The following is a 23,870-nucleotide window of genomic DNA, read 5'->3' on the forward strand; positions in this document are numbered from 1 at the left end:
GTGCACAGGATGATGCCCACTCGACTGAGCCACACCAGCCAAGGCAAAAGTCCATATTTTTTATTACTAATGTATCATATGCCATGAGCAAAAGAGAAATATAAGACAGGGTCCTTGCCTCTCGCGGCACTTAGAGTCTGTTTGACACTCAGTATCTGGATGATTTATTTTTTATTAGAAAGATACACTACACCCTATTGATTATGACATAGAAGCTGAACTTTGCGTTTTGTTTTTGCAAGCAGTACCCTTTCATTCCGTTTAAAAGTCCTCTTCTCCCTCCTCCTCCTTTTTTTCCTGGTCAGCTTTTCCTCCCTGGAGCTCCACTGCCCCTGAACCTCCTGTCCTTGAGCCCCAAGAAGTTCTCTGAGAGGCCAGATGCTCTGGATGGATCTGAACTTCCCTTGGTGACCGCCTGGAGTGCACTCCAAACCCAGACAGCGTGCATCCAAATCCCAGCCCCATCGCTTACCAACGGTGTGCCCGTGGGCAGGGGGCTAAGTCCCTCAGGTTCCTCACTTAAAACATGGACATAATAGCCGAAACCGGTTTGGCTCAGTGGTAGAGCATCGGTCTGCGGACTGAAAGGTCCCAGGTTCGATTCCGGTCAAGGGCATGTATGTTGGTTGCGGGCACATCCCCGGTAGGGGGTGTGCAAGAGGCAGCTGGTAGATGTTTCTCATCGATGTTTCTAGCTCTCTATTTCTCTCCCTACCTCTCTGTAAGAAATCAATAAAATATATTTAAAAACAAAAAACCAAACATGGACATAATAGCCAAAACCAGTTTGGCTGGGTGGATAGAGCATCAGCCTGCGGACTGTAGGGTCCAAGGTTCGATTCCCGTCAAGGGCTTGTGCCTTGGTTGCGGGCACATCCCCAGTGGGGGGTGTGCAAGAAAGAGGCAGCTGATAGATGATTCTCTCTCATCGATGTTTCTAACTTTCTATCCCTCTCTCTTCCTCTCTGTAAAAAATCAATAAAATATATTAAAAATAAACATGGACATCATAATACTTACATTACACGGTTAACACAAGGCTGAAAGGAATGAAGCCGTAGACTACTGACTGGCACTGAACAAGTGTTCTCTAAGTGTCCTTAAATACTGTTGGTCTCATTTGTCACAGATCCCATGTGCAAATTTGCGAATTTGCTGAAAATTTATTTCAACCTCCAGATCAATGCTCGCGGTGCTTTCACAGTCACGTGAAAAAACTTGAGTTGCCCAATTCATCCACATTCCCGGCTGGAATTGAGCAAAGCGATGACCTGGCTTCTTGTTCCGGTCTCACACTGTACACAGGTGTCCTTTTTAAATTCAATTTGTCTTTATTGTTAAAAGTATTACAGCTGTTTCCCTCCCCCCACTCCCCGGAACAGGTGTCCTTTCTGTGGCCTGTACGGTCCATGTTTTGTGCTTTTTGTTGGTGTGACTGTTTACAGGATTCCCGGTCGTAGCGCTAACGTGTTGTTCAGAGTTCCACGCGTGCCCGGGTGGACTGCCTTGTGGGGAACATACACGTGTTAGGTGAGCTTTGTTCCGGTGTGAGTGAGAGGGCTGCTGGCTGCAAGTGCAGAGTTAAAGCCTCCGTGTTTTATGTTAAATACGGTGTCTTTAAATGGAAACGGGAAATACAGTTGTGGATTGATCAGTTCACAGAAATGTTGTGACCGCGGCTCGAGGAATCTAACCCTGTATTTCCTGTAGGAGCCAGGGCCCAGTCCTTGCTAATTCATTGTTTCTCGGGGCCCTAAACACAGCAGATAACGAGGCTTGGCTCTAGGTTAGGGGTGTCGAACTCAATCAGAGAAGGGGCCAAAATCTAAAATCCAGCCTAAATCGCGGGCCGAATGGTTTACTGAACAGTCATAAACTGACAATGTCATAAACTGACAGCGGAGTGCAGTGATGACAGCGCGGTGCGGGCCACATTGCAAGGCCTGGCGGGCTGGATTTGGCCCGAGGGCCTTGTGTTTGACACATGTGCTCTAGGTGAATGGAGTCTGAGAGCTCAGAGTGGGAGCCACTGCCGGGGTAAGCTCCTGATGGCAGGGAGTATCCTCGGGAAGGCAGGAGGAGCAGAAATAGTTCTGGCCAGCCCTAGCTGGTTTGGCTCAATGGATAGAGCTTCAGCCTGTGGACCAAAGGGTCCCAGGTTTGATTCCGGTCAAGGGCACTGACCTTGGTTGCAGGCCCAAGATGTGTTTCTCTCACATCGAATTTTCTCTCTGTCTTTTCCTTTCTCTTCCACTCTCCCTAAAAATTAATGGAAAAAATAGCCTCAGAGAGGATTAAGAAAAAAAGAAAAGAAAATCATTCTGGCCATGTGGAGTGCCTCAGCTGGGCACAGACTTTCCTGTAAGATTTGAAAAAAAGGTAAGATGGAACCATACTTGGTCTCTTAGAAGCATACTTGTTACAGAAGGCAATCTGCACATAGAGAGTAAGTTCCCCTCATCTCCCCCCAAATTCTTAATTCAGGAATATATCCTCTCACCCTTGTACCTATAGACAAGTTTGTAGAGAACATTTGATAACTCAGAACGTATAAATCGGAAGCCTTCCTGCACCAGACAACAGACCCCAAGCGCAGGGTATAGTATTGGCCATACTTAGCAATTCCCGTATGCTCGGAGCACCAGCCTTTTCAGAAAGGGGTCATTTTGTCCCTTCAGATCGAAAAGATCAGGGAATGCTTCAATTTGGTGAAAAGGCTGTGATACCATATTTATCCACCCCCCCCCGCCCCCCCCCCCAACTCTTAACTTTGTGAAGTGTTTGCAATGGTGTTACGCATCATCTATGTGAAAGTGATTCAGAAAAGGGAAGGCTCCACTTAACACGGCTGGAAAATGCTACAGAAGGGGACTCAGGGATGCTAGGGCACGGTGGCCGTCTAATAATACGCCTGTAGCTTCTTATTTCTGCAATTTCCGGTTTTCACCATTTTAAACAGTGTCCCAGCCAACAGCCTCCTAATGTACTATTGCGCCTTTCAGTGCATTCAGTGAGTGCATGCTGAGTGCCAGGCTCCGCCCGGGGGAAGCGCTGTGTGCATGGCTGAATAGAACAGGCGTGTGCCCTGCCTTTGTGGAGCTCGCTGCCCCGTGGGGGTAGGTAGTCTGGTGGGGAAGTTAGCTGGAATCAATTCCTAGAAGTTGGAAGGGGAGGGTCAACGGCTGTGCTCATTTATGTTTTGATTCATTCTGTCGGAGGAGCCGGTGGAAGAGGGGTACCAAGCCCCACGCTTCTTTTTAAGTCCCTGCCAATCGGGTAGAGATGAACTGAGCCAGATCCTAATTGCAATTTGCATCTTTTTGTTTTTACTTAAACGGAGCATCTTTTTATGGGTGTTCTTGCCATTTTTGTTTCTCCTTTTGTGAATTTGCCCTTTTATGGTTAGGGTGATCATTTTTTCCCCCTTCGGTTGAGCTGTAAAGGTTATAAATTTAAACTATTCACTCTTTTCGTAGGTATGGCAACTGTTCCCTCACTTTTGGTTAAACCTGGCTTAATACTGCTGGTACTACAGACACGTTTTAAATTGTTGTGCAGCCAAATATGTCAATTGTTTTTCTTTTGATTTACTTAACAAAAATAGTGCTAAGTGGCAGGGCATTGTGGTATATATATATATATATATTTTTTTTTTTTTTTACCAATATTATTTAAACTCCATATCAATCCTATGTAATGGGTATGGCTCTTAATCTCCCTCCCCTGCCCTTTTTAAGATGAAGAAACTAATGTTAGAAAGAAGTGCCTTGACTAATGTTACCCAGTTAGTAAGTGGTAGAGAATATGAACATAGTCCAGGTTCTGATGCTAGCCACTATGCCACACCATCTCTGGCTGTGGCATTAGGCTCCGTGTGTATGTTTGTAGTTGCTTCGTAAGTGTTCACTGAGTCTCCCCAATCCTTCAGGACAAGTGCCACATCTTTTATTTCTCCGACTTCCTTCCCAGTCCCTTCCTCACAGCAACTGGGCAGGGAGTACCCAGATACTTCATAAATACTTGTTGATTGAATGAATTGACTTAATCTGGATTCTGGATCATCAGCTCGCCCTTGTGTTTACGCTCAAAGAGGAGCTGACAGGTTCTATATTTCCCTTTTGCCTCCGGCAGGCGACTTGATAAGCGCAGGTTTGGCTGGGCACCTGAGCTCATGCACTTCACTCCACTGGTTCAGCCGTACTTTCCTTTCCCACACACCCCTCCTTCCCTCTTCAAATGAACTTCCTGGCTCTATTCCCTGCTGGAGAAATCGGGTAAGCCTTTTCCCAGGCGCCACCCTTCAGGACCTGTCACGCAAACACCAAGAATGCAGGCGAGGAAAACCCCGGGAGAGGAGGACCAGAAACTCCAAGTGTGGCTTGGCCGAGCCTCGGCACTCACCAGGAGGCGGAGGGGCTTCCCGCTGTGGTGCTGGGTCCCTCCTGCAGGAAGGGAAGGAAGTCGGGAGCTTTTTAAGTCCTTACCAAGTGCATTCTCTTGTTATCTCTGAGACTGAGTCCGCCCACGATGACGGACTTATCTTTGACCATCATCGCCCCCTTTCTTCTCGTGTTCAGTCATTGGGCAGAGCCTCTTGGTGCTTCCTTTGAATGTTCTTGTGCACCCATTCCTCCCCGTCTCCCTGGCTAGTTGCTAATCCGGTGGATCTCAAAGTATAGTTCCTGGACCAGTTCTGCAATGCTTTCTGAGTGGTTCTGAGTGGCAGCCATCACCTGGGAGCTTGTCAGGGATATGAATTCTCAGGGCCCAGCCCAGACCTACTGAATCAGAATCTCTGGGGGTGGGGACCAGCGAGCTGGGTTTTAATGGCCCTACAGGTGCTCACCGTAGAAAAATTGGAAACAAGACGAGGATGAACGAAGCAGGCAAACATTTTACGCCATAACTTTACCACTTAGAGGGAACCACTGTTTTAATATTTTAGCATTTTTTTCTAATTAAAATATACGTTAAAAATAAATAATCTTTATTCCCTTTTGTATGGGTTCTGCAACGCTTTCTGAGTGGTTCTGCTTGTTTTGGGTCTTCGTTTCCTCCTTTCCTCTCCAAAATTCATCCTGGGTCCATGGTCCCTTCCACGTTCTTCCCCATCCCCCTCCTCCAAATTGACTTAGACTTGACATAGGGCACTGTGTGTAAGTTTAAGGTGCACAGCCTATTGATTTGGTGTATTTAATATATTGCAATATGATTGTCATCATAGCTTAGCTATCTCCGTTATGTCACATAATTTTTTCTAGTGTTTGGAACAATTAAGAGCTAATCATTGAGCAAGTTTACGGTTTATTATAGTTTTTGCTGTCTATAATCACTGTACTGTGTATTAGGTCTCCAGGACCTGTTTATTTACCAGTTGCAAGCCATTCTTTCTTTCAAACTGCTTGGACTCAAAAATGTTCATTGGTTCCTCTTGTCCTCTGAATTAGTGCATATAAACTGCTTACCTTAGCAGTTCAAGGAGTGTTGCTACAGGATAGTTCCACTCTTACCCACTAATACCCATGCTCCATAAAGAAACTATCTCTGGCACCTAACACAGTTCCATGTACTTGGTAGGCACTCAGTAAATATTCAGTGAACAAATGCATCTTCTAATACAGTCAAGTCATATTTGATAAATATGTTTGTGCCATTCATTTCTCCTACCTGGAACAGCAGTGTGTGCTTTGTGGTGCTTTCTCAGAATGCACATGCCTGGGACCCGTCCTAGGAGATTCTGACCTTTTGGGGCGGGGCCCTGGGTATCCCTAGTAGAGAACCTCAGGTCTGTAATACCCCTCCCCCAATTCCACGGGTCAAACAATCATCCACCTGTATTAGATATCCTATTTCCAAAGTCATCTCCCTCCCCTCCCTAGTCCTGTTGTACCAGGTGGTTCCACCATGCCCCCTGTCTCAGCTGTTTGGAGGGGGCAAGCGGAAGGGAGGAGTCACCTGACTCAGGCTAAGCCAATCAGATGATTTCCCTGAGAATTTGAGCTCTTGTGGAAGAAGGAGGCAGTCTGAAGGTGGTGGGTGCTAAAGTCAGAAGGTCCTCAGGACTTGGTGAGCGAGCAGAGGAAGTGTGGAGCAGCTGGTGAAAGAGAGAGATGGAGACAAAGATAACCTGATGATGACCTCTCAGTTCCGCACAGCCCAGCTGTGCTGTGTGCCCTGGGCTGACCCAAGTCTCCTCTTATCAGGAGACTGACTTCTAGGCCAGGAGACGGACTTCCCAGACCTGCCTCAGATTCAGGCCTTCTCACCAGCAGCAAGTGCTCTCACTCACCACCCATCTACCCAGTTGTTACTGCCTGGAGCAGGATCACCGGGCTTTCCACGGAACCATTCCATAAATAATCATATTGGCCACATAGTCAGCGATGGGGGAGGGGCTTAATGTCCCAGGGCAGAGAAGTGTGTTGGAGCCGAAGGCACAACACGTGAGAGGGAGAGGAATTCCTCTCCAGGCTGGGATCCGGGTGCTCCCTCTTCATCCCATGCCCAGAGGGGACTGCAAAATGGTCCCACCCGGTCCTCAGCCAGGAATTAAGGGTTGCCCACAGTGAGTTCTGGGGCACGCTTATAATCCTGCTGTCAAAGGTGTTTTTAAACTGTTCCACTTGTTTCTGGAGGTTTCTAAGGACCCAAGGCACAAGGGTGCTTTTTGAAAGTTCAAGAGGGGAATTAAGGAGGTTGTTCCTAAATGAATTTGGCCCCTGCCCCCTTTTGTCAGGGAGCATGTCCCCGAGCCAGGATTCTATGGAAATATTAGGTAAAAAAGCCACACTACGCCTGCCTTTGGCTTTCAGTCAAGGGCTGGATCCCCCATTTCAGGCAGACAGGCCGACATGTGTACACTCTGCCCTCCAAATCAGGCCTGGCTGGTCCACACTTCAGGCCACATTTGTAACAACAGAGAGAGAACTCAAGAAATATGCTAGAAACAAACCAAAAACAAAAAAACAAACACCGCCCAGAAGAAGGCGGCGAGCTAATAAAAGGCAGCTTACCTCACCACACTCCACCCTCTGCTTGTGGCTTCTCCCGGCCCAGGGCTTGCTCGTCGTGTAAGATTTTGTTCACCTGGGATGGCTGGTTCAGGCACTGGAGGCTTACAGCTTGCACGGAAAGAATGACACGTGCATTGACCTTCAGATCACATCCTCTGGGTTTGAACTCTGAGAAAGAAGGAACGTGTTGGGGTGGAAATGACACGCCACCTCTACTTACTGAAAAGAGATCTCTGGCTATATGGTGTGCGTGTGGCCGCGGGCTGGGGGGCCTCCTAGCTGACTATTCCAGTACCGGCTGGTCAGGTGTGAGGACAAAGGTCTCTCCCCCTCCCCCGGGGCTGCTTTGATGGGAGATTCAGCCCTCCACTGATATGCTGATGAGGGGTGGGGCCTGCACTGAGGCCGAGCTCCGGTCCTGGCTGTGCTACCAGTTCTGACTTCAGAGATGATCTAGTTTGTCTCTCTGACCTCACACCTTTGCTTCTTGGCTCGGGGTAAGTCACATCCAGGGCTCGGTAATGCAGGGGGTGGGGCTGGATGAACTCGGGCTGCCCTTCGGCCTCCACCTCTGAATCATCTGGTGGTTGAGATTTGCCATGCATGGTACTGGTAAGTAAGGAGGCCTGTGGGGAGAGTCCTCGCTGAAGACTTGCCACCCACCATCTTACGGGGAGTGACTCTTAGGTTGATTGGGAGGTTCCTTCTTTTTTGAAATAAGAAAACTAAAAACCTTCTGATGCCCCGTGGGACTTGTCTCCCCCATTGGCCAGGTTATAAAGTACTGCAAGCCGGAGAGGTTTCTGAGGGAGGTCGCTCAGGCCTTCTTACTGGTGGTTCTGCAATTTTCAGATGGCTCCTGCGGGTTCAGGCAGGGGTGGCAGAAGTGACCCGGACTCCTCTTCTGTGTTGCAACCTGCTGATTTGGCTACGTGGGCGCGTGGTGCAAACATATTTTTATTTATGTCACCACCAGGGTGTCCTGTGGGACTCTCCTCTCCAAGGCTGTACTTACTAGGTGTGACTTGAGCAGCGGGTGGCCATGCTTTAAGGGAGGAACCTTAAGACTTGGAGTGGTTGCCGAGCTCTTTGCTGGGTGCCCCATGTGACTCGTGGGGCTCTTGAGAGCTCAGACTATGAAGGAGAGGGAGCTTTTCGCTGGAGGTTTGGAAGTGGGTCGGGCGATGAGCACAACCCACTGGAGAGGCTCTCCCGGCGTGGCCTTTGGGATGGGGCCCTTGCGCTGTAATCCGTAATGGCCACCCTTCCTCCCCTGGCAGAAAGGCTTCTGCACTCGCCCCCGGGGAGCCGGCCACCTGGGCCTGAGACCGCGGTGCTTTTGTGCCTTTTCTCTTGGGGCGCGAGGTGGGGCGGCGGCGGGGGAGCTCCGGGGAAGGCCCCGGGAGTCCCGCCAGGACGCCTTAGTTGGGGAGAAGTGGAATCTCTCTTATCCCCCCTTGCAAGCCTCGCCCGCCTCGTAATTCTTTTTATTTTTACTTTCGAGCCATGTAAGGTATGCGGATGGGGTAGCGGCGTTCCGGAGACACGTAGCCAGCGGCGCAGAGCCGGCCCGCCTGCCCGCGTGGCTGAGCCCGGGAGAGAGCCAGGCCGTGCGCCTCCGGCCGCACCAGCCACGCCGCCCGCGGCCCGGGCTGCCCCGGGTCGTGGAACCCCGAGCCGGTCGCCCGCGCTCCGCGGGGCCGCGGGAGACGACTCCGTGCGGCCCAGCCCGGCCTGGTTCCCGGCGGCGACCTGGGGGCGCCCGGGCGAGGGCCCGATCGCGGGGCGCGGGGCGCGGGGCGCGGGCAGGGCTGGCCCGGCGGGGTCCGCACCCCGCGCGCCCCAAACCGCCCGCGGCCCGGCCCACGTTTTCCCTCTCTCCCGCTCCCTCCGCCCCCTGCGCTCCGGCCCTCCCCTTCGCTCCCCTCCCTCCTCCCTCCCCGCGCTCCCCCTCCTCCTGCCTGGTCATGTGTCGCCTTTTTTTGTTTGCAGTGGAAACAATTTCTCGCCGCTCGCTCGCTCGACGCGCCCCGGCCCGACGCGCCGCGGCGGCGGAGGCGAGCGGGAGGCGGGACGGGGCGGGGAGAGCGGCGGCCGGCGGCGGGAGGAGGAGGAGCAGGAGGAGGACGCGCCGCGCGCCGGCTGGCCGCCCAGGTCCCATGCCGCGCCGCGACCCCCGCGCCCCCGCCGCCCGCGCCCACCCGCGGCCGCCCCCCGCCGCCCGCCGCCCCGGGCTCGCCGCGCCGCGCCCGCGCGCCCTCAGCCGGGCCCCCGAGCCATGCCCACCGGGCGCCCGCCAAAGTTTGTGGGCTCCTCCCGCTGAAGGGCAGCGGCGCCCCCGCGCCCCCGCACCCCGCTCCGGCCAGGTGAGTGGGCTCCGCGCTCCGGCCGGCGCCGGGGCGGCACTGGGCGGCCCGGGGCGGAGGCGCTTGTTCGCCGCGGTCCCGGAGGCGCCCGCTCCCGGCCGGCGGGGGACTCCGAGCGCGGCTCTTGGGGGAGAGCGCGGGGCGGGCGGGGAGACCGGAGCCCCCCGAGCCGGGAAGTTGCCGGGTCCGTAGAGTTTCCTGCCCCGACGTGTGGGCTCTTCCCCGCTGCCTCGGTCTCCAAAAAAGACGCCCCAAAAGGAACGGAGTTGGTATTGTCCGCGGAGGACAAGCAAGATCCCCGCCGTGCCGGGCGGCGGAGCGGGGGAGAGGGTACCGATCCAGAGGACAGACACCCCAAGATGAGGAACAGGCTGCTAACAAAGATACCCTCCCCCACAAACTGTGCAGGCTTGGCACTGGCGGGGAGCGTCCCCCGAGACTCCCCGAGGCCCGACCCCTCCCCACCCCGGCCCTCTTTGGAAGCCTCCTCGGGTCCTGGAGAAGTTGGGGGGACGGCGGGCTTTTATTGATGTGTTTTGTAAGGTTCGCAGCGGTGCAGCCAATCAAAGGTTTATGACATCTGACCAGCAGTGAAGGTATGCGAGCTCCCAATTGCCGTGTCTGCGGGGAGAAGAGCAGTTTCCCCCGTTGCCTGGCAACGGCCGCTGATGGACGCGGGCCGCAGCCAATCGCCGCGCCCGCAGGTCCCCTTGAAATGTTTTTGACAAGTACAGTAGAGGAGCGGAGCGGAGCGCGTGCGTGTGCGCGCGTGCGCGCGGAGGAAGGAGGGAGGGTTTGGGTGTCCCGTCCTCCCCCCCCCTCCCCCCCAACTCGCGACTGCCGGGTTAGGCTCGGGGAAGATTTCTCAACTTTTTTTTTAAAGTTCACTTCGAACATCTGTGCAGAGCTGGGCCAGTAATGGCTTTGTCAGTTATTTGGAGACATTCTGAGAGCGGGCAAAGAAACTACTTTCCTGCTGCATTTTTGTCCATTGAAAAGCAAAAAAAGATAACGAGACCCAAGTCATAAAACAAACAAACAAAAACTGAGAAGGTGTGTGTGTGCGTGTGTGTTGGGGGAATGCAACCAATAGCAAACCGAGCCGTTGTAAGGAGGTCACTAGTGAGTAACTATGTGAGTATATGATGGAGCAACCTTTTTGGCAGCAGATTCAAGATGTTTGTCTCACTGCAGATTCACATGATCCTGGATTTCCCTCAACCCCCTCCCCCCCCTCCTAAAATTGGGTGGAAAAGATTTGGCGTATTATGTAGTTTGAGTATAATAATGGAAAACTCAGCTGTGGTTTCTGGGAACTTTTTAAAAATGGAACTGGAGTGATCAGCAGCTCTGGCTGCTGTTGCTTTAGAACACGGGCTTGTAGGGATGCCTTCACCGTTGGAGGGCACGGGCAGGGGACAGACAAAAACGGGCAGATGATCCAAGGGAACTGGACCCTGTGACCCTGCTTTCTTAACCGTTTTCCCAGGAAAACGGTATTGCTGTCAGTGTTTGTTTAAAACAAAAGGAAACATGGAGAATAGCATGTTAGTTCCTTTGGGAAGCTACTGACAAACTAAAAGGAAAGAGAGCAGCATGTTGTCATAGCAACAATGCAATTAAATTACTGTCAGCCATGATATAATTTTCCTGTTTGGAAGCTCGGGAGACGAAAAACTTTCGTCTAGAGCTAAAGTTGACTTCAGTGGCTGGGTAGTAGTTCTCTTTTGTACTCTGCTGTGTGGATATTCCTAGTTATCCAAAAATTCGTGTGTTGTTTTTTTTTTTATTGGGATCTGAGGAAACTTTGAGAGAGACAAACCCAGTTTTGATTGTTTCATAAAGAAGGCAAAAGCATTATCAGCCTGGTCTCTGTAAACCCCCACGCCTCAAGATACGAGCTTATTCTTTAAAATGTGTCATGTGCTATTCAGGTTAGTACACGACAGAAAGAAATACTAACTTGGATGAACCTGAGGTATGCAAACTGCCCTGTCCCATGGGACTTCGATGCCCATGGAAGTTTCTTTGTAATTGGTCATCTCATAGCAGTTCCAGAGAGTTCCCCCCAGGCCTTCAGTCAGCTGGTTCTGTTTGTCCGCTTTTTGGCAGAGGGAGGGTGCACCCGGGGTTGGTTCTGGGACTCCTGGGGTTCGCTTTCTAGAATCCCATTCTAGAGCATCCCCAGCTGAAGGGCAGTTGTTTTCCTAGTGTCAGTGGACATTTCCAGCCGTAATCATATTCTTTGCTTTTGATGTATTTTTTTCCCCCCTTGGATGGATTGCTTGATCTTCTCCCTCGTGGGGGGGGGGGGGGGGGAAACATAAAACAGACACGTGTCTTACACCACGCACATTGTTTGAGCGCTGCAGACGGAGAGAGGGAGACCTCGCTTCATTATCTCCGCTGTCCTTTATGTCTTACACAGAGTGCCAGGGGGTCGGGCAGCTTTGGATCTGCCCGGGCCATTCTATTTGTGGACTCGCCACCTCCTCAGTGTCTTCTCTCATCAGATATTTTACTCCCTGTTCTAGGTCATTGACAAAAGTGGGGGCGGCAGCAGAAGAGAATCCTGGAGCCACTTTTGTTGAATTTGCCTTCCTGCCTCGACGCTGCCCTTTTGCTCTCCTGACTTTTTCCCACCAATCTTCATCTCAGCGCATGGCTTTGTTTGCGTGGTGTCTGCCCTCCTCGCTTTTCCGTTCAGAGTGTAGTGTCCCTATACAATTAAATGCATTTATTGCTCCAGTTCGAACCCACAGAATTCAATGTAATTAAAGATAAATATAATTAAGTGTTTGATCATGACTTGTGGATCAGGGGTGGAAGGGAGAGAATCAAGTAAAACATATCAAATTGATGCTTGTGGCCACAGTTTTAATTCGGGGGTCATTGTGATGGATGGTCTTTGTATGGAAACTCTGAAAATACTGGCCTTAAACTTTTTTTTTTTTTTTTTTTGAGAATGACCCGAAGCGACAGAGCGGGGTTGTGCGTTGAGCTTATTAGGTAGAGTGTAATCACGAGGCTTGAAATATTTTTACTTGTGCATGTATGTTCCTGTGTAATATAGGAACGGAGGCAGCAAGAAATAACTGATTTTCCCAGGGTCCCAGGGAGAGTGTTCGTAGATCCAGGGAGAAGGCACGTGGACTTTCCCGTTCTTTTTCTGGTGCCTTTGCACATTCAAGGTGCTGTAGACATTTCCGGTATTGATGTGTTGAGGGCGTGAGAGTCTCTGGGCTGTATGCACGATAGACCGATCTTACTTCCTGCGCTTCTCTGTGGGGCAGAATTGTGGGTTCGCATCCCTTGGGGTAGGAGCCGGGAGGCGTGTTCCTGTGTGGGAGGAGGGGGTCCATCGAGGAGGCGGCGGCGGGGGTGGGGACCAGAGGACTCCGGTGTACGTGTCACTGACTCTTCTCTGTGGATGTGTTTATACCAGGAGCCTTCACGTAAATGGGTCCAGTCATGCCTCCCAGCAAGAAGCCGGAAAGCTCAGGAATTAGCGTCTCCCGTGGGCTGAGCCAGTGTTACCGGGGCAGCGGCTTCTCCAAGGCCCTCCAGGAAGACGATGACCTCGACTTCTCCCTGCCCGACATCCGACTAGAAGAGGGGGCCATGGAAGATGAGGAGCTGACCAACCTGAACTGGCTGCACGAGAGCAAGAACCTGCTGAAGAGCTTCGGGGAGTCGGTGCTCCGGAGCGTCAGCCCCGTCCAAGACCCGGACGACGACACTCCCCCGTCCCCCGCCCACTCCGACCTGCCCTACGATGCCAGGCAGAACCCCAACTGCAAGCCCCCCTACTCCTTCAGCTGCCTCATATTTATGGCCATCGAGGACTCCCCGACCAAGCGCCTGCCGGTGAAGGATATCTACAACTGGATCTTGGAACATTTCCCGTATTTTGCAAACGCACCGACTGGGTGGAAAAACTCAGTGAGACACAATCTGTCGTTGAATAAGTGTTTTAAGAAGGTGGACAAAGAGAGGAGTCAGGTAAGTCTCCGCGTTCTGGAACTCGAGCGTTTCCTTTCTCTCCCTAAAGCTTTTCAGTTTCTCTCCATTCACAGATGGTTAAGGATCGTCACGTCCCCACTCGGGAAGTGGCGTTTCATTCATTTAGTTGTAAAGTTTCTCTCCCTTATGACGCACGTTAATTAAATACTGTTTCTCCGTGTTTGTGCCGGCTTGAGGTTTTCCCACCGTGGCATCTGAACAGAATCACAAAGCAGCGGTGTGCACACTGCCCGCTCTTCCCTCAGTGCGGACCGGCCAGCTTGGGTTTACGGTACAAAGGGGCAGCCATTAACCAGGAGATGTATGAATGTATTTTTTGAGGAAAATTGCCAGGAAGAACGAGAGAAAAATGGCATCGGTGTTCTTCCTGCATTTGAACTTGGGGAAGGGCGGTCTCTCTGGGACCCTGGGACACGTGGACAGTGATGGACATTGGGAGGTGTCACACTTGAGCATCACATTACGCACCAAAGACAGACGTGAATTGCCCAGGTGACCTTTTGTTTTATTTAGTTGATACTCACCAGAGGATATTTTTAGAGAGGGTAGAAGGGAGGAGGAGAGACAGAGAGAAACATCTATGTGTCTCTCACATCGATTGGCCGCCTCCCGCACACGGGCTCAGTGCCCCTGCAATCCAGGTGTGCCCTTGACCGGAATTGAACCCCGAGACCCTTCCGTCCAAGGGCTGATGCTCTATCCACTGAGCCAAACCTGCTAAGGCCCAGGTGACTTTTGAAATCCGGTGTTTACCTAAGTGTTTGGCAGCTTTGGAAAAACTAGTGCAGGGTAAAGTTCCCACTGGAGACCGACTTAAAAAAAAAAAAAAGGTTGAAGTTTGATTTTTAAAGCTTTTGAGCTTCGTGGCCCAGGAGAAGGAAACAGCTTTCATGGTCTGCTTTGCCTTTCTCATAACGCGATAGCAGGTCCGAGAGAAAGCAGGCCAGCGGTTCTGAAAGGTAACGCTGCCACAATCAAAACGAGCGGCCAGACAGCACACTCTCCACCGTTTCCCAGCTTTGTTTTTCGTTAACGGTGCATTCCCCTTTTTGAAGTTCAGGTTCAGACACAGGACCGCTGTGGTGTGGGGTGAGCGCTGCTGTGCAGGGCTGGGACCTTCACTTTCTTTCTCTCCAGAATCATGTTGCTGTTTCCGTTAGAATCTCGAGCCTGAGAAAATTCTACTTGTCGTGGCATGGTGATTACGGATAAGGAGGTGGTGGGGCCATTTTTCTCCTCGTTCAGGCTGGGGCACGGGCAGTGTGCAGGGTGTGAGGAGGGCAGTGCCTGGGAGGGGCAGAGGTGGACATGGTGGCTTTGCCGTTAGTCCCGGCGCAGGTGAGGCCTCAGTGCCGTGTTCTTGTATAAGCATTCCTGCGTTCTGGGCCCGTCTTCACCAGGGCCTTATTTGTACACACCTGTCAACTCCCTGTAAAGTTGTCGGGTGCTGGCATCGTCCCCAGGTGTCCATGGCGTCCACTTCTCTTCCTCCTCCCTCGCCCATCTCCGGACGGGCGTTTGAAGACCAACCTCTACACTTGGCTCTGTTGAGTGGTTTTTGTTTTTTTTTAAATTAATTTTAGAGAGGAAGGGAGAGGGAGAGAGAGAGAAACATTAGTGATTGAGAGAGAATCATTGATTGGCTTGACTGCCTCTGCACTCCCCCTGTTTGGGATTGAGCCTTCAACTTGGGCACATGCCCTTGACCGGAATCCAACCTGGGACCCTTCAGTCCGCAGGCTGACACTCTATCCACTGAGCCAGGCCGGCCAGGGCACTCCTTTGAGGGTTTTAAGACCATTCTTTGAACTTAGAGGAAATCTGCTGCTTTCCTGTAAAGCGCCAAGTCTGGTATTGAAAGCTCCCGCAGAGGTGGGTCCTGGGGATGAGAAAGGGAAAGTCCTAGAAAGCAGTTTCAGGGTTTCAGAACGTGGAGAAGAAAGTGGTGTTCAGTCCCCTCCCCCAAAGCCACATGTCACCGTTTAGGTTGGGAACAGGGCTTTTAGTTTGGTGAGAAACGATTGTGCAAGTTGCCACACGCCCGGGTCTCGCTGTTTGCAGTCCTGCTGGCAGTTCCGCAAACACCCTGACAGGTTCACGGAGTGGCTCTGGGGCGGGCGGGGCCTGGTGGCTGCTTCTCCGGCCGCGGGGGTTGCAGGCGGGCAGAGGGTGGTCTGTCCCAGGGAACCCTCTCCCAGATGCTCCCTCCAGGGCTGAAGGCCATTCTTCTCAATAAATGCAGCTGTCGCCTGTTGAAAGGAATGGGCTCGAAGGGAAGATTGTGAATCTCAGGAAATGTGGAGTTCTGGCTTCCCAGCCACGCCGCTGACCTGCACGGACACGTTTCTGGTCAGATGCCATCGGTTTTGCCCTGAGAGTTTGTTTCCGGCTTTATGGTGCTCTGAGAACAACACAAGGAGTATGGGTTTTCTCTCCCCCTTTTCTCCTCTTTTCCGGGGTTGCCCTGGGGGTGGCCGGGGGGCCATTCTGGGGTGCCCAGCCTGCTAGGGATGTCCTGTCCTCTGGTGAGCTGAGCAGAGCCGGAGGCATTCCCCCTGACACTCTGCCCAGTGCATCCTCCTTTGCCTCTCCAGGTAAACTTGTTTTTTCCCCAGGGGATTTTACTTGGCGGCAGCTCCCACACTGGGGTTCGACTGCAGCCCAGTGACAGGGACTCAGTGCACTCGGATATTGGTGGGAAACAGGGTAGGCAAAGGGGAGCATGGGAGCCTTGCACGTTGTATACACAGACGTAGTAGGCATTGCTCTTTTTTTTTTTTTTTTTTTTTAAATAAGCTTAAAGCCTTTTTTTTTTAAATTTTTAATATATATATTTTATTGATTTTTTTACAGAGAGGAAGAGAGAGGGATAGAGAGTTAGAAACATCGATGAGAGAGAATCATCGATGAGCTGCCTCTTGCACACTCCCTACTGGGGATGTGCCCACAACCAAGGTACATGCCCTTGACCGGAATCGAACCCGGGACCCTTCAGTCCACAGGCCAGTGCTCTATCCACTGAGCCTGGTTTCGGCGGCATTGCTCTTTTTCAAAAATTTAAAAGGTTTTAAATTTGCTGTGACTGGGAGAACACAGAATGCCATGGGATCCTGGTCCCTGAGGGTTGGAACATGGACCCTTCCGGACACGTGTGTTGCGGGTTGGGGAAATTCGGGGTCCCAGTAAGCTGTTTTCACGCGTGATTCTGACTTGTAGCCAGATTTGAGAATCCCTCAACTAGAAGGTTTTGGGTTCTTTCCAGTGCCGAGATTCCATCAAGAACATATTCTCATGAATGAGCAAGTCAGAGAGAATAAATGGTTTTGCTTCTGTTTTATCTCTGTCTCTCGAAGGAACTTAAGAGAGTTTTATTTTTATTTTTTTTAACCATGGAATTGAGGACCTTTGCCCAAATCAATCAAGTTAGAATTTCAGAGTTGGAGGTTAAATCTCATACCTCTTTAAAAAGGAACTTAGTTAGGACTATAAGATTAGCAAGTACTACCCTCTCTGACTACTTATAAATGACAGTAAAGGGCAGTTATTTTACTTTATTTTTTTTTATCAACTGAATAATAAATGGTTCAGGTATGTGTGTTTTTACCTGTGCTTTTTCTCAACTTCCCTCTTGCCACTTTAACAAACATACACACACATTGCTCTCTGTCCGGCCAGTGTGGCTCCATGGTTGAGCGCTGACCTATGAACCAGGACAAGCATGTCAAACTCACCATCTGCCAGCTGTGTTTGACATGCTTGAACCATGGTTCGATTCTTGATCAGGGCACATCCCCAGGTTGCAGGCTCCATCCCCAGTGTGGGACATGCAGGAGGCAGCCAATCAACGAGTCTCTCTCATCATTGATATTTCTCTATCTTTCCTTTCTTCCTGAAATCAATAAAGATATATTTTCTTTCGAAAGGGAAAGACTGTGCGGTCTGGTGTTGATGAGCAAATCCCTAAAGCTCAGGGTAATGTTGGATGGTAGGGCATGCAGAAACGGGATGAGGCGTGTGAGAGTGGTCTCTGGGGCAAGTGATGATCCTGTTTCTTCCCTGAGCTGGTTCTTCTGGGTCCAAGGCCCTCATTGATGTATCTGTCCAGTCTCTCCCCACATTAACGGCTCAGAAAATGTTCATTCTCTTGGGCAGGGCTTTGTGGTACCTGGGTGAGTCTGTGAGTAGCTTCTTCATTGATGTACTGCCTGCATACCTGACCAGCAAGAAACTGGTCTCAGCACCTCCCCTGCTGAGCTGAAGAGGCTTTGGGATTTCCCTTGGAAATCACTAGCTGCAGGACAGTTCTCTGCAGTAAATAACATGGGAAGTTGGCGCACAGATCTCCTATTTGAAAGTCATGAGTTTTGCTTCTTTCACAAATAGCGATGGGTCCTTTGGATTATGCCACTCTCTCTCACGGAGCCCTTGGTCGTCTTAATGTTCTTCTTCAACGATGGCAGGTTTTATATTTTATAGGAAATTCCACGGCCTTCCCAATGGACAATGGACACAGAAGATAGGTATATTTGAAAGCCTAATGTAATATTTGTTTTGATGATACTGTGCTTATTGGGCAGGCAGGCCTTTTGTGTTTACCGATTTTGGTTTCAGGTACCCTTCAAGGGTTTTATTCTTATTCCCACCTTGTCATTTTTAACTTACTTGCTGCTTTCCAGTGAGTACTGTCCCTGTAATAGCTGATCCCTTTCCTACATTTGTTTCCACACCAACTGGAAGTTTCTCGACTTAGGCTGTTCCTGTGGAATGCCTCCATATTAGTAGGCCTTCAGGATCTCACTCCTTACCGTCTTGGGGACTTCAAGCACCCTCTGCTTATTCTTCAATAGGATAATTTGGTGATGCCCAAGGTTCAAATAAAAAGGGAGATCTGGCTCTTGCCTTTTAGGAGCTTACATTCCAGGGAAACAGGAAACATGACACAAAATAAAAAGCCTAAGCCACCGCACGTACAGGAAGCAGATCAGTAAGTGGTGGGTGTCGTCAGGTTTGTCAGGGAAGCTTCCCTTCCCCGAAGAGGGCCATTTGCAGCCGAGATGAAAGACAGCAAGGAGCAGGCTTTGAATATTCCTTTTGGGGGAGCACGTGAGTAAATTGCTAACAGATTTCTTCTGCTTTGGGAATGAGCTGGAGATCAAGAAGGGACTAGTGAGGGTGACATTTGACTGTTGTAGAAAAATCTACGTAATAGTGAGTTAAACATCAAGCGCATTACACAAAGGAGGTCTTGGTCAACAGAGACCCACCACTTCCCATCCATCATTCCACCCAACTGTTCTTCCTTCCTCAGGCCTTCTCACGGCCCAAGGTGGCCTCCGCTAGTTTGTTCCCATTATAGGAAGCAGGAAAGAGAACGCAGAAAAGACACACACATACACACAAAAAAGGTTTTATTTTATTTTTTATTTTTTGCAGTGGTAAGGAGTTTTTCCAGAAACACACACACTCCGCACTTATCTCTTTGGCTAGAGTTTGGTCACATGACTCCCCTTAGCTTCAAGGAAGTCTGGGAAAGGTAGTCTTCTACCTGGGCCCATAACAATCCCAGATACAGTGTTGGTTCTGTTACTAAGCATGCATGGGGTTTTCTGCCACGGAGGTTTGGGTACTTGGGAGGTGAATGTTGCTGGACCCCAGGGATGTACTGGAACAGGGTCAGAGACGAGGGCAGGTGAGAGATGAGGACTGGGATGTTATGTAAATAATGAGTATGCGGAGTTGCTGGGGGAAACTGAGATAGGAAGGGGAAGAACTTTAAATTGCTCTAGTAACTCAACTAAAGCAGACCCATTTTTTTTTTTTTTTAAACATTTCAGTTAAGGTTTTGCCTCGAGATATTTTGGTTAAATTGCATTTAAAAATCTTCAAAAGCAATAGCTTGATAGAGGTGATGATGTATTCTGTGCCACATATGATAAGAAAAGAAAATATATGGTTGAAGATAGAGAGGGATGTAAAGTTGTTCTTTTAATAAGAACCTGGTGGTTTGCTGTGTGAGATTACACAGGTCCAGGGACAGAATGAAGTCTTGGGCGGGGGGCGGGGAGGAGAGTGCTCCAGGCACGCTTGTTTGAGTACCTTTGCTTGTGAACCCAGCAGGAGGCCAGTAAATAGGGCAGAGTGACTGCTGTCCTGGGGGGGAGCGGCTCTCCAGTTACCCTCCTTCTTTGCTTTGCTCCCTCTGGGCCTGGTGGGGTCGAGTTGAGTTCAGTGCTGCCTTCCGTTTGTTGGAGCTCTGGGAAGTGCCTCCCGGAAGGCTGTGACTGAAGGTCCTCCTCCGGGGACAGGGCCCACAGGTGACTGAACGCATGTCATTAGGCAGAAACAGTCGGCTAGCAGCACGCTTGTATGTACTTTGTATTTAGAAGGATGGGAGAGGCCAGGTCACGTGTGCACTGACCACAGTCATGGCTGTTGTGGACGGGCGGGGTGGGGAGGGGCACACCCAGAGTCCCCCGGAACCAGAGCACAGGCAGTGTGGCAGAACTGGGGTGCGGAGTCACACTCAGCACTCCTGGGATACTTCACGGAATGCTGAGTTCCTTCCAGAATCTTCCATAGATGCAGTTAAGCTAAGAACCTCTGTGCATAGCCATGACTCTGAGAGCCTATGCAGAAGCTTTAGTTTTGCAGAGTAAAAACCAGACTCTGCACGAACAGAACGAAGTAGCTGCAGTCGTTAGAGAGGCGTTTTCAGCGGTGGTTCATCCTCGCCACACACGCCTGCGGAATGCTGGGCTGGGGATGCAGTTCTGACCTGTGCCAGTTCCCTGGCTGTTCCCCTATCCGTGGGGGCCAAGGGTGGGCGAGAGGAGGCCCATGTAGAACAGTAGATTCCTATATGTATCAGATAGTGGTGATGCATGAATGAAGAAAGTAAAACAAGGTCATGTACTAGAGAGGGGTGGGGGAAGGTTACCCAGAGTGGGTGGCGGGCTCCGTCTTTAAGGACGAAAGGGGTGCAGCCATGCAAAGACCTCGGTCAGAGGAAACAGCACGTGCAAAGGCCCTGAGTGGCAATAGCTTGAAATGCCCGAGAACCTGCAGGAAGTGAATTACAGAGAGGAGCATGAGACGGTTAAAGGGACAGAAGGGAAAAACACCTGTTTGGGGGCTCGTTTCCGTGGTAGGTTTGAGGTGATGGAAACGACTGGTTTTGACCGGGATTGGGGTTTGCAGAGGAAGGTGTGTGGGTAGAAGTGGATTGGGAAGTGGGGTGGAGGTCAGGGCAAACGGTCCCTTTTGACCGTGTTAAATCTGAGATGGCTTTTGAACATCTCAAGTTGGAAGTTTAATATGTGAGTTTCAAGCTCCGTAGACAAGTCTGGGGTGCGGTGCATCAATGCTCAGAGGGTAAAAACTAAAAAGTATTTCTGGATTAAGCCTCCATCAGAAAAGAGGTGAGATCAGACTTCTGTTTCAGTTCTTTTATATTTCCACTGGTGTTTGACTAGAGAATTCATTCTGGGGTATTTTAACATGGCAAATGAAGTCAAAAGAGGTTTATGTGTAGAGGAAGAGATTCAGAATCATTGAAAAAATAACGTAACCTGTAGTTATTGTAGTTCCGCCCGTAGTGTTTTGCAAACAGAGGAGAACAAACCTTTGCTTTTGGTAAGGAGGGTGTAACTTCTAAAAGCGCTCAGGGCCCGCAGCATCTCTGGTGTGATGAGAGAAATGCACTCCAGGAATCGTCCCGGTTAGCAAAGCCCCCTACCTAACCCGTGACTTCTCTGCGAGTTCCCTGCCATCTGGTCCCTGGCTGGAGAGAGGAATTTTTCTTGTATATGCGTCTCCATGGCAACGAGCTTGCCGTTGATATGGAAAGTAAGCAGTTGCCTTAGCAACGGAGTTGCTGATGTGGTGGCTTCCCTGCTTTCAGGGAATGGATAAGCTGACCAAACTAGTTTAGATGCATCACGTAGGGCGGGCGGGTGCCGGCCCTGCCTGTGTAAGATCAGCCCCGCTTTCAAAGAGATCGAAGGCCCGCCCTTTCCCCTGAAGGCAGGGCTCACCGAGGTAATAAATCAGACCAAAGCAGCTGCTGTCAGCTGAAATAGATTACAAGAGGGATCTCCTGGTGGAATTTATTTAGTATCAGGACGTATTTGATTGCGAGGAAAAGAAAAAGCCCCTCGCATGGGCATAAGGAAAAGAGTGCTTGTCCCAAGCACAGGATACCCAGTCCCGGGGACCAGCGGTGAGGGGCAGAGCACGCCTCGGGTCCATGGTGATTGCAGTTGCTGCCTCCACCCCTCTGCGGCCACATGGATGCGCATCCCTGCCCTTCGCTGGGAACCTGGTCCGGTCCCCTCTCTGCAGACTGGCTTCCCCTGGGTGGCTCCTAACCTCTGCTACCTCACGCCCTTGGCTTGCTGTGATGGAGTGTTGGTGCCATTTGTCGTAGTTACAGACACACCTACCTCTGGATTAGATGTTCAGCCCTGGTCCCCCAGGGGCATGGTCCCCAGATCAAGACAGCTCCTAGGACTGTCCCTTTGTCTGGAATAGGGTTTGAGCTTGAAACATGCCTGTACTGAAATGTTTCCTGGAAAGCGTTGGGTCTTTCAGACACATTTTTTCACGATGAAAATAAAAATAAGAAGGAACGTGGGAGCGTTTCTCTTTGTGTCCCCACAGGACATCTCTCACGGTGACAGAGATGAGGGTCCCAGAGGTCTCTGGGACCGTCCTGAGCCCCTTTCCTGCCGCTTGATTGTCTCTGTGATGACTTCATCCTCCTTGCATTTCATATCCATGAATTTGGGGCTGCTGGTTCCCAAAACTAGCAAGGTTTTTCTTCGGTGGCTACTTCTTCCTGCAAGCTGCCCTCAAATTGCCTGTAATCATAGGGTTGGGTGATCACCAAAAATTACGAACTCCAGCCCCCTGTTGTAGACCGGCCTACACGCCAGCTATCCAGTGCAAGCGTCCTGGTTTTCAGGATTAAGGAATTGGCTAATGGTCTTGTTAACCGCCACGTACCAGCCCGGGTCACTGCACTGAGATTTTCAACATGGGGCAAATGTGATTCTTCTCTGCTGGGACTGGAGATACATATACAGAGATCACAGGACTCTGGCTGGAGGAGTTGGGGCAAAGATAAAGAGAGACCAGGAAGGTTAAGAGTGGCATTTGCCAGTTGTCAGGGGATGGACCTCTAGCCCCATTACATGGTTTGGGACTCCAAAGGAGAAGACCCCTAAAGGTTAGCAGAAATCAGGAACCCTGGAGCGGAGACAGAATTTCATGAGCTGTGGCCAGGAGGGGACTGGTGACGGGAGAGAGGAGGAGGTCACCGGGGTCAGGTTGGACTTGGGTGTGGAGATGCAGATGGGGGAAGACTGAGTGTGGAAATGGGAACGTTTGGAATTGTGTGAGGCGTTTGTGTCTGTGATTTTGCCGCTTCCCAAACACGGTAAAGCAGTCAGCATGTTCTTTTTGCAGGTGGGGAAACTGAGGCCCAGAGAAATTCCGTGGCTAGCCAAGGTGACACAGTCAGATGTTGAATCAAGATCTGAGCCACACTGGCCAGGCACATCTTGTCCATTTTTGTGTCAACACGTTGCCTGGCATTTAGTAGGTACCCTTAAAATACCTTATGAGAGAATGGATAGGCCGTAAGTCACCAATTCAAGGATCTTATAGTAAACTTAGGCTCAGCTTTTAGGGAACACTTGAGTGTTTACTGTTACTAAGGTTTGCTGTCCTCTTTGAGTAGCTTTCTCTTATTAGGATGAGTTGGGTCTCTAATTGTTTTCAGTTCACTATGATATTGTGGGTTTGCCAAGATACCTGCCTTTGCCTACCTTCCCTGGCCAACAGCTTGCCTCCTTCCTTCCCATGTTGCCATTACTACCACACTCTTATCAAGAAATACAAAAGGGCCGAAACCGGTTTGGCTCAGTGGATAGAGCGTTGGCCTGTGGACTGAAAGGTCCCAGGTTCAATTCCGGTCAAGGGCATGTACCTTGGTTGTGGGCACATCCCTAATGGGGGTGTGCAGGAGGCAGCTGATCGATGTTTCTCTCTCATCGATGTTTCTAACTCTTTATCTCTCTCCCTTCCTCTCTGTAAAAAAATCAATAAAATATATATTTTTAAAAAAGAAAAACAAAAGAAAGAGAGGAAATCCAAGTCTTAGTACCCAGTGTGCTGACCAAATAATGTCTTACAGTTGCTGGAGAAAAAGGTGGCTCCAGTGAAACAGGAATCAATGCCCTGTGGAATTGACTCCCTTGTAGGTAATACCCAAAGGTATTGAGCTCAGCAGATGCTCATTTGTGGACGGGGTTCAGCAATCTCTTCACTGGGGTCCTAGGAGATGTGTGGCTTTCTAGATGAGGCATCTGAGGTCCAATTAGTGCACGTGACTTGCTCAAATCCCGTCTGTCCGGTCAGAGAGCCCACTCTGCTGCCTCTTGTCTGATGCTTTTCTCCCTGTGTCATC

The 23,870-nt window shown here is 50.6% G+C and overlaps 1 protein-coding gene and 1 long non-coding RNA gene across 7 annotated transcripts in view; one reads left to right on the forward strand and one right to left on the reverse strand.

The window, feature by feature from the left end:
- FOXN3 (forkhead box N3) overlaps positions 1-23,870 on the forward strand; it is a 350,430-nt gene that overhangs the window by 139,297 nt on the left and 187,263 nt on the right. For 4 of the 5 annotated variants that reach the window (XM_084884253.1, XM_084884256.1, XM_084884257.1 and 1 more), the window contains one exon: positions 12,825-13,381. In XM_084884253.1, the coding sequence (XP_084740379.1) occupies positions 12,839-13,381 (543 nt within the window). In that variant the 5' untranslated portion in view covers positions 12,825-12,838. Of the gene's footprint in view, positions 1-9,239; positions 9,380-12,824; positions 13,382-23,870 lie in introns of those variants that run through there. The other variant, XM_084884255.1, reaches the window with a different exon arrangement.
- Positions 1,596-9,062, reverse strand: LOC311622924. 2 transcript variants are annotated; one of them, XR_014795065.1, is made up of 3 exons: positions 8,975-9,062; positions 7,014-7,181; positions 1,596-2,259 (listed from the first exon to the last, which is right to left on the reverse strand). It is a non-coding gene; the product is annotated as an uncharacterized lncRNA (long non-coding RNA). The 2 variants fall into 2 exon arrangements; XR_014795066.1 differs by lacking the exon at positions 1,596-2,259 and adding an exon at positions 3,773-6,094.

Source organism: Pipistrellus hanaki (assembly GCF_964339955.1).
Source record: "Pipistrellus hanaki genome assembly, chromosome: 1".
NCBI classification, from domain to species: Eukaryota; Metazoa; Chordata; class Mammalia; order Chiroptera; family Vespertilionidae; genus Pipistrellus; species Pipistrellus hanaki.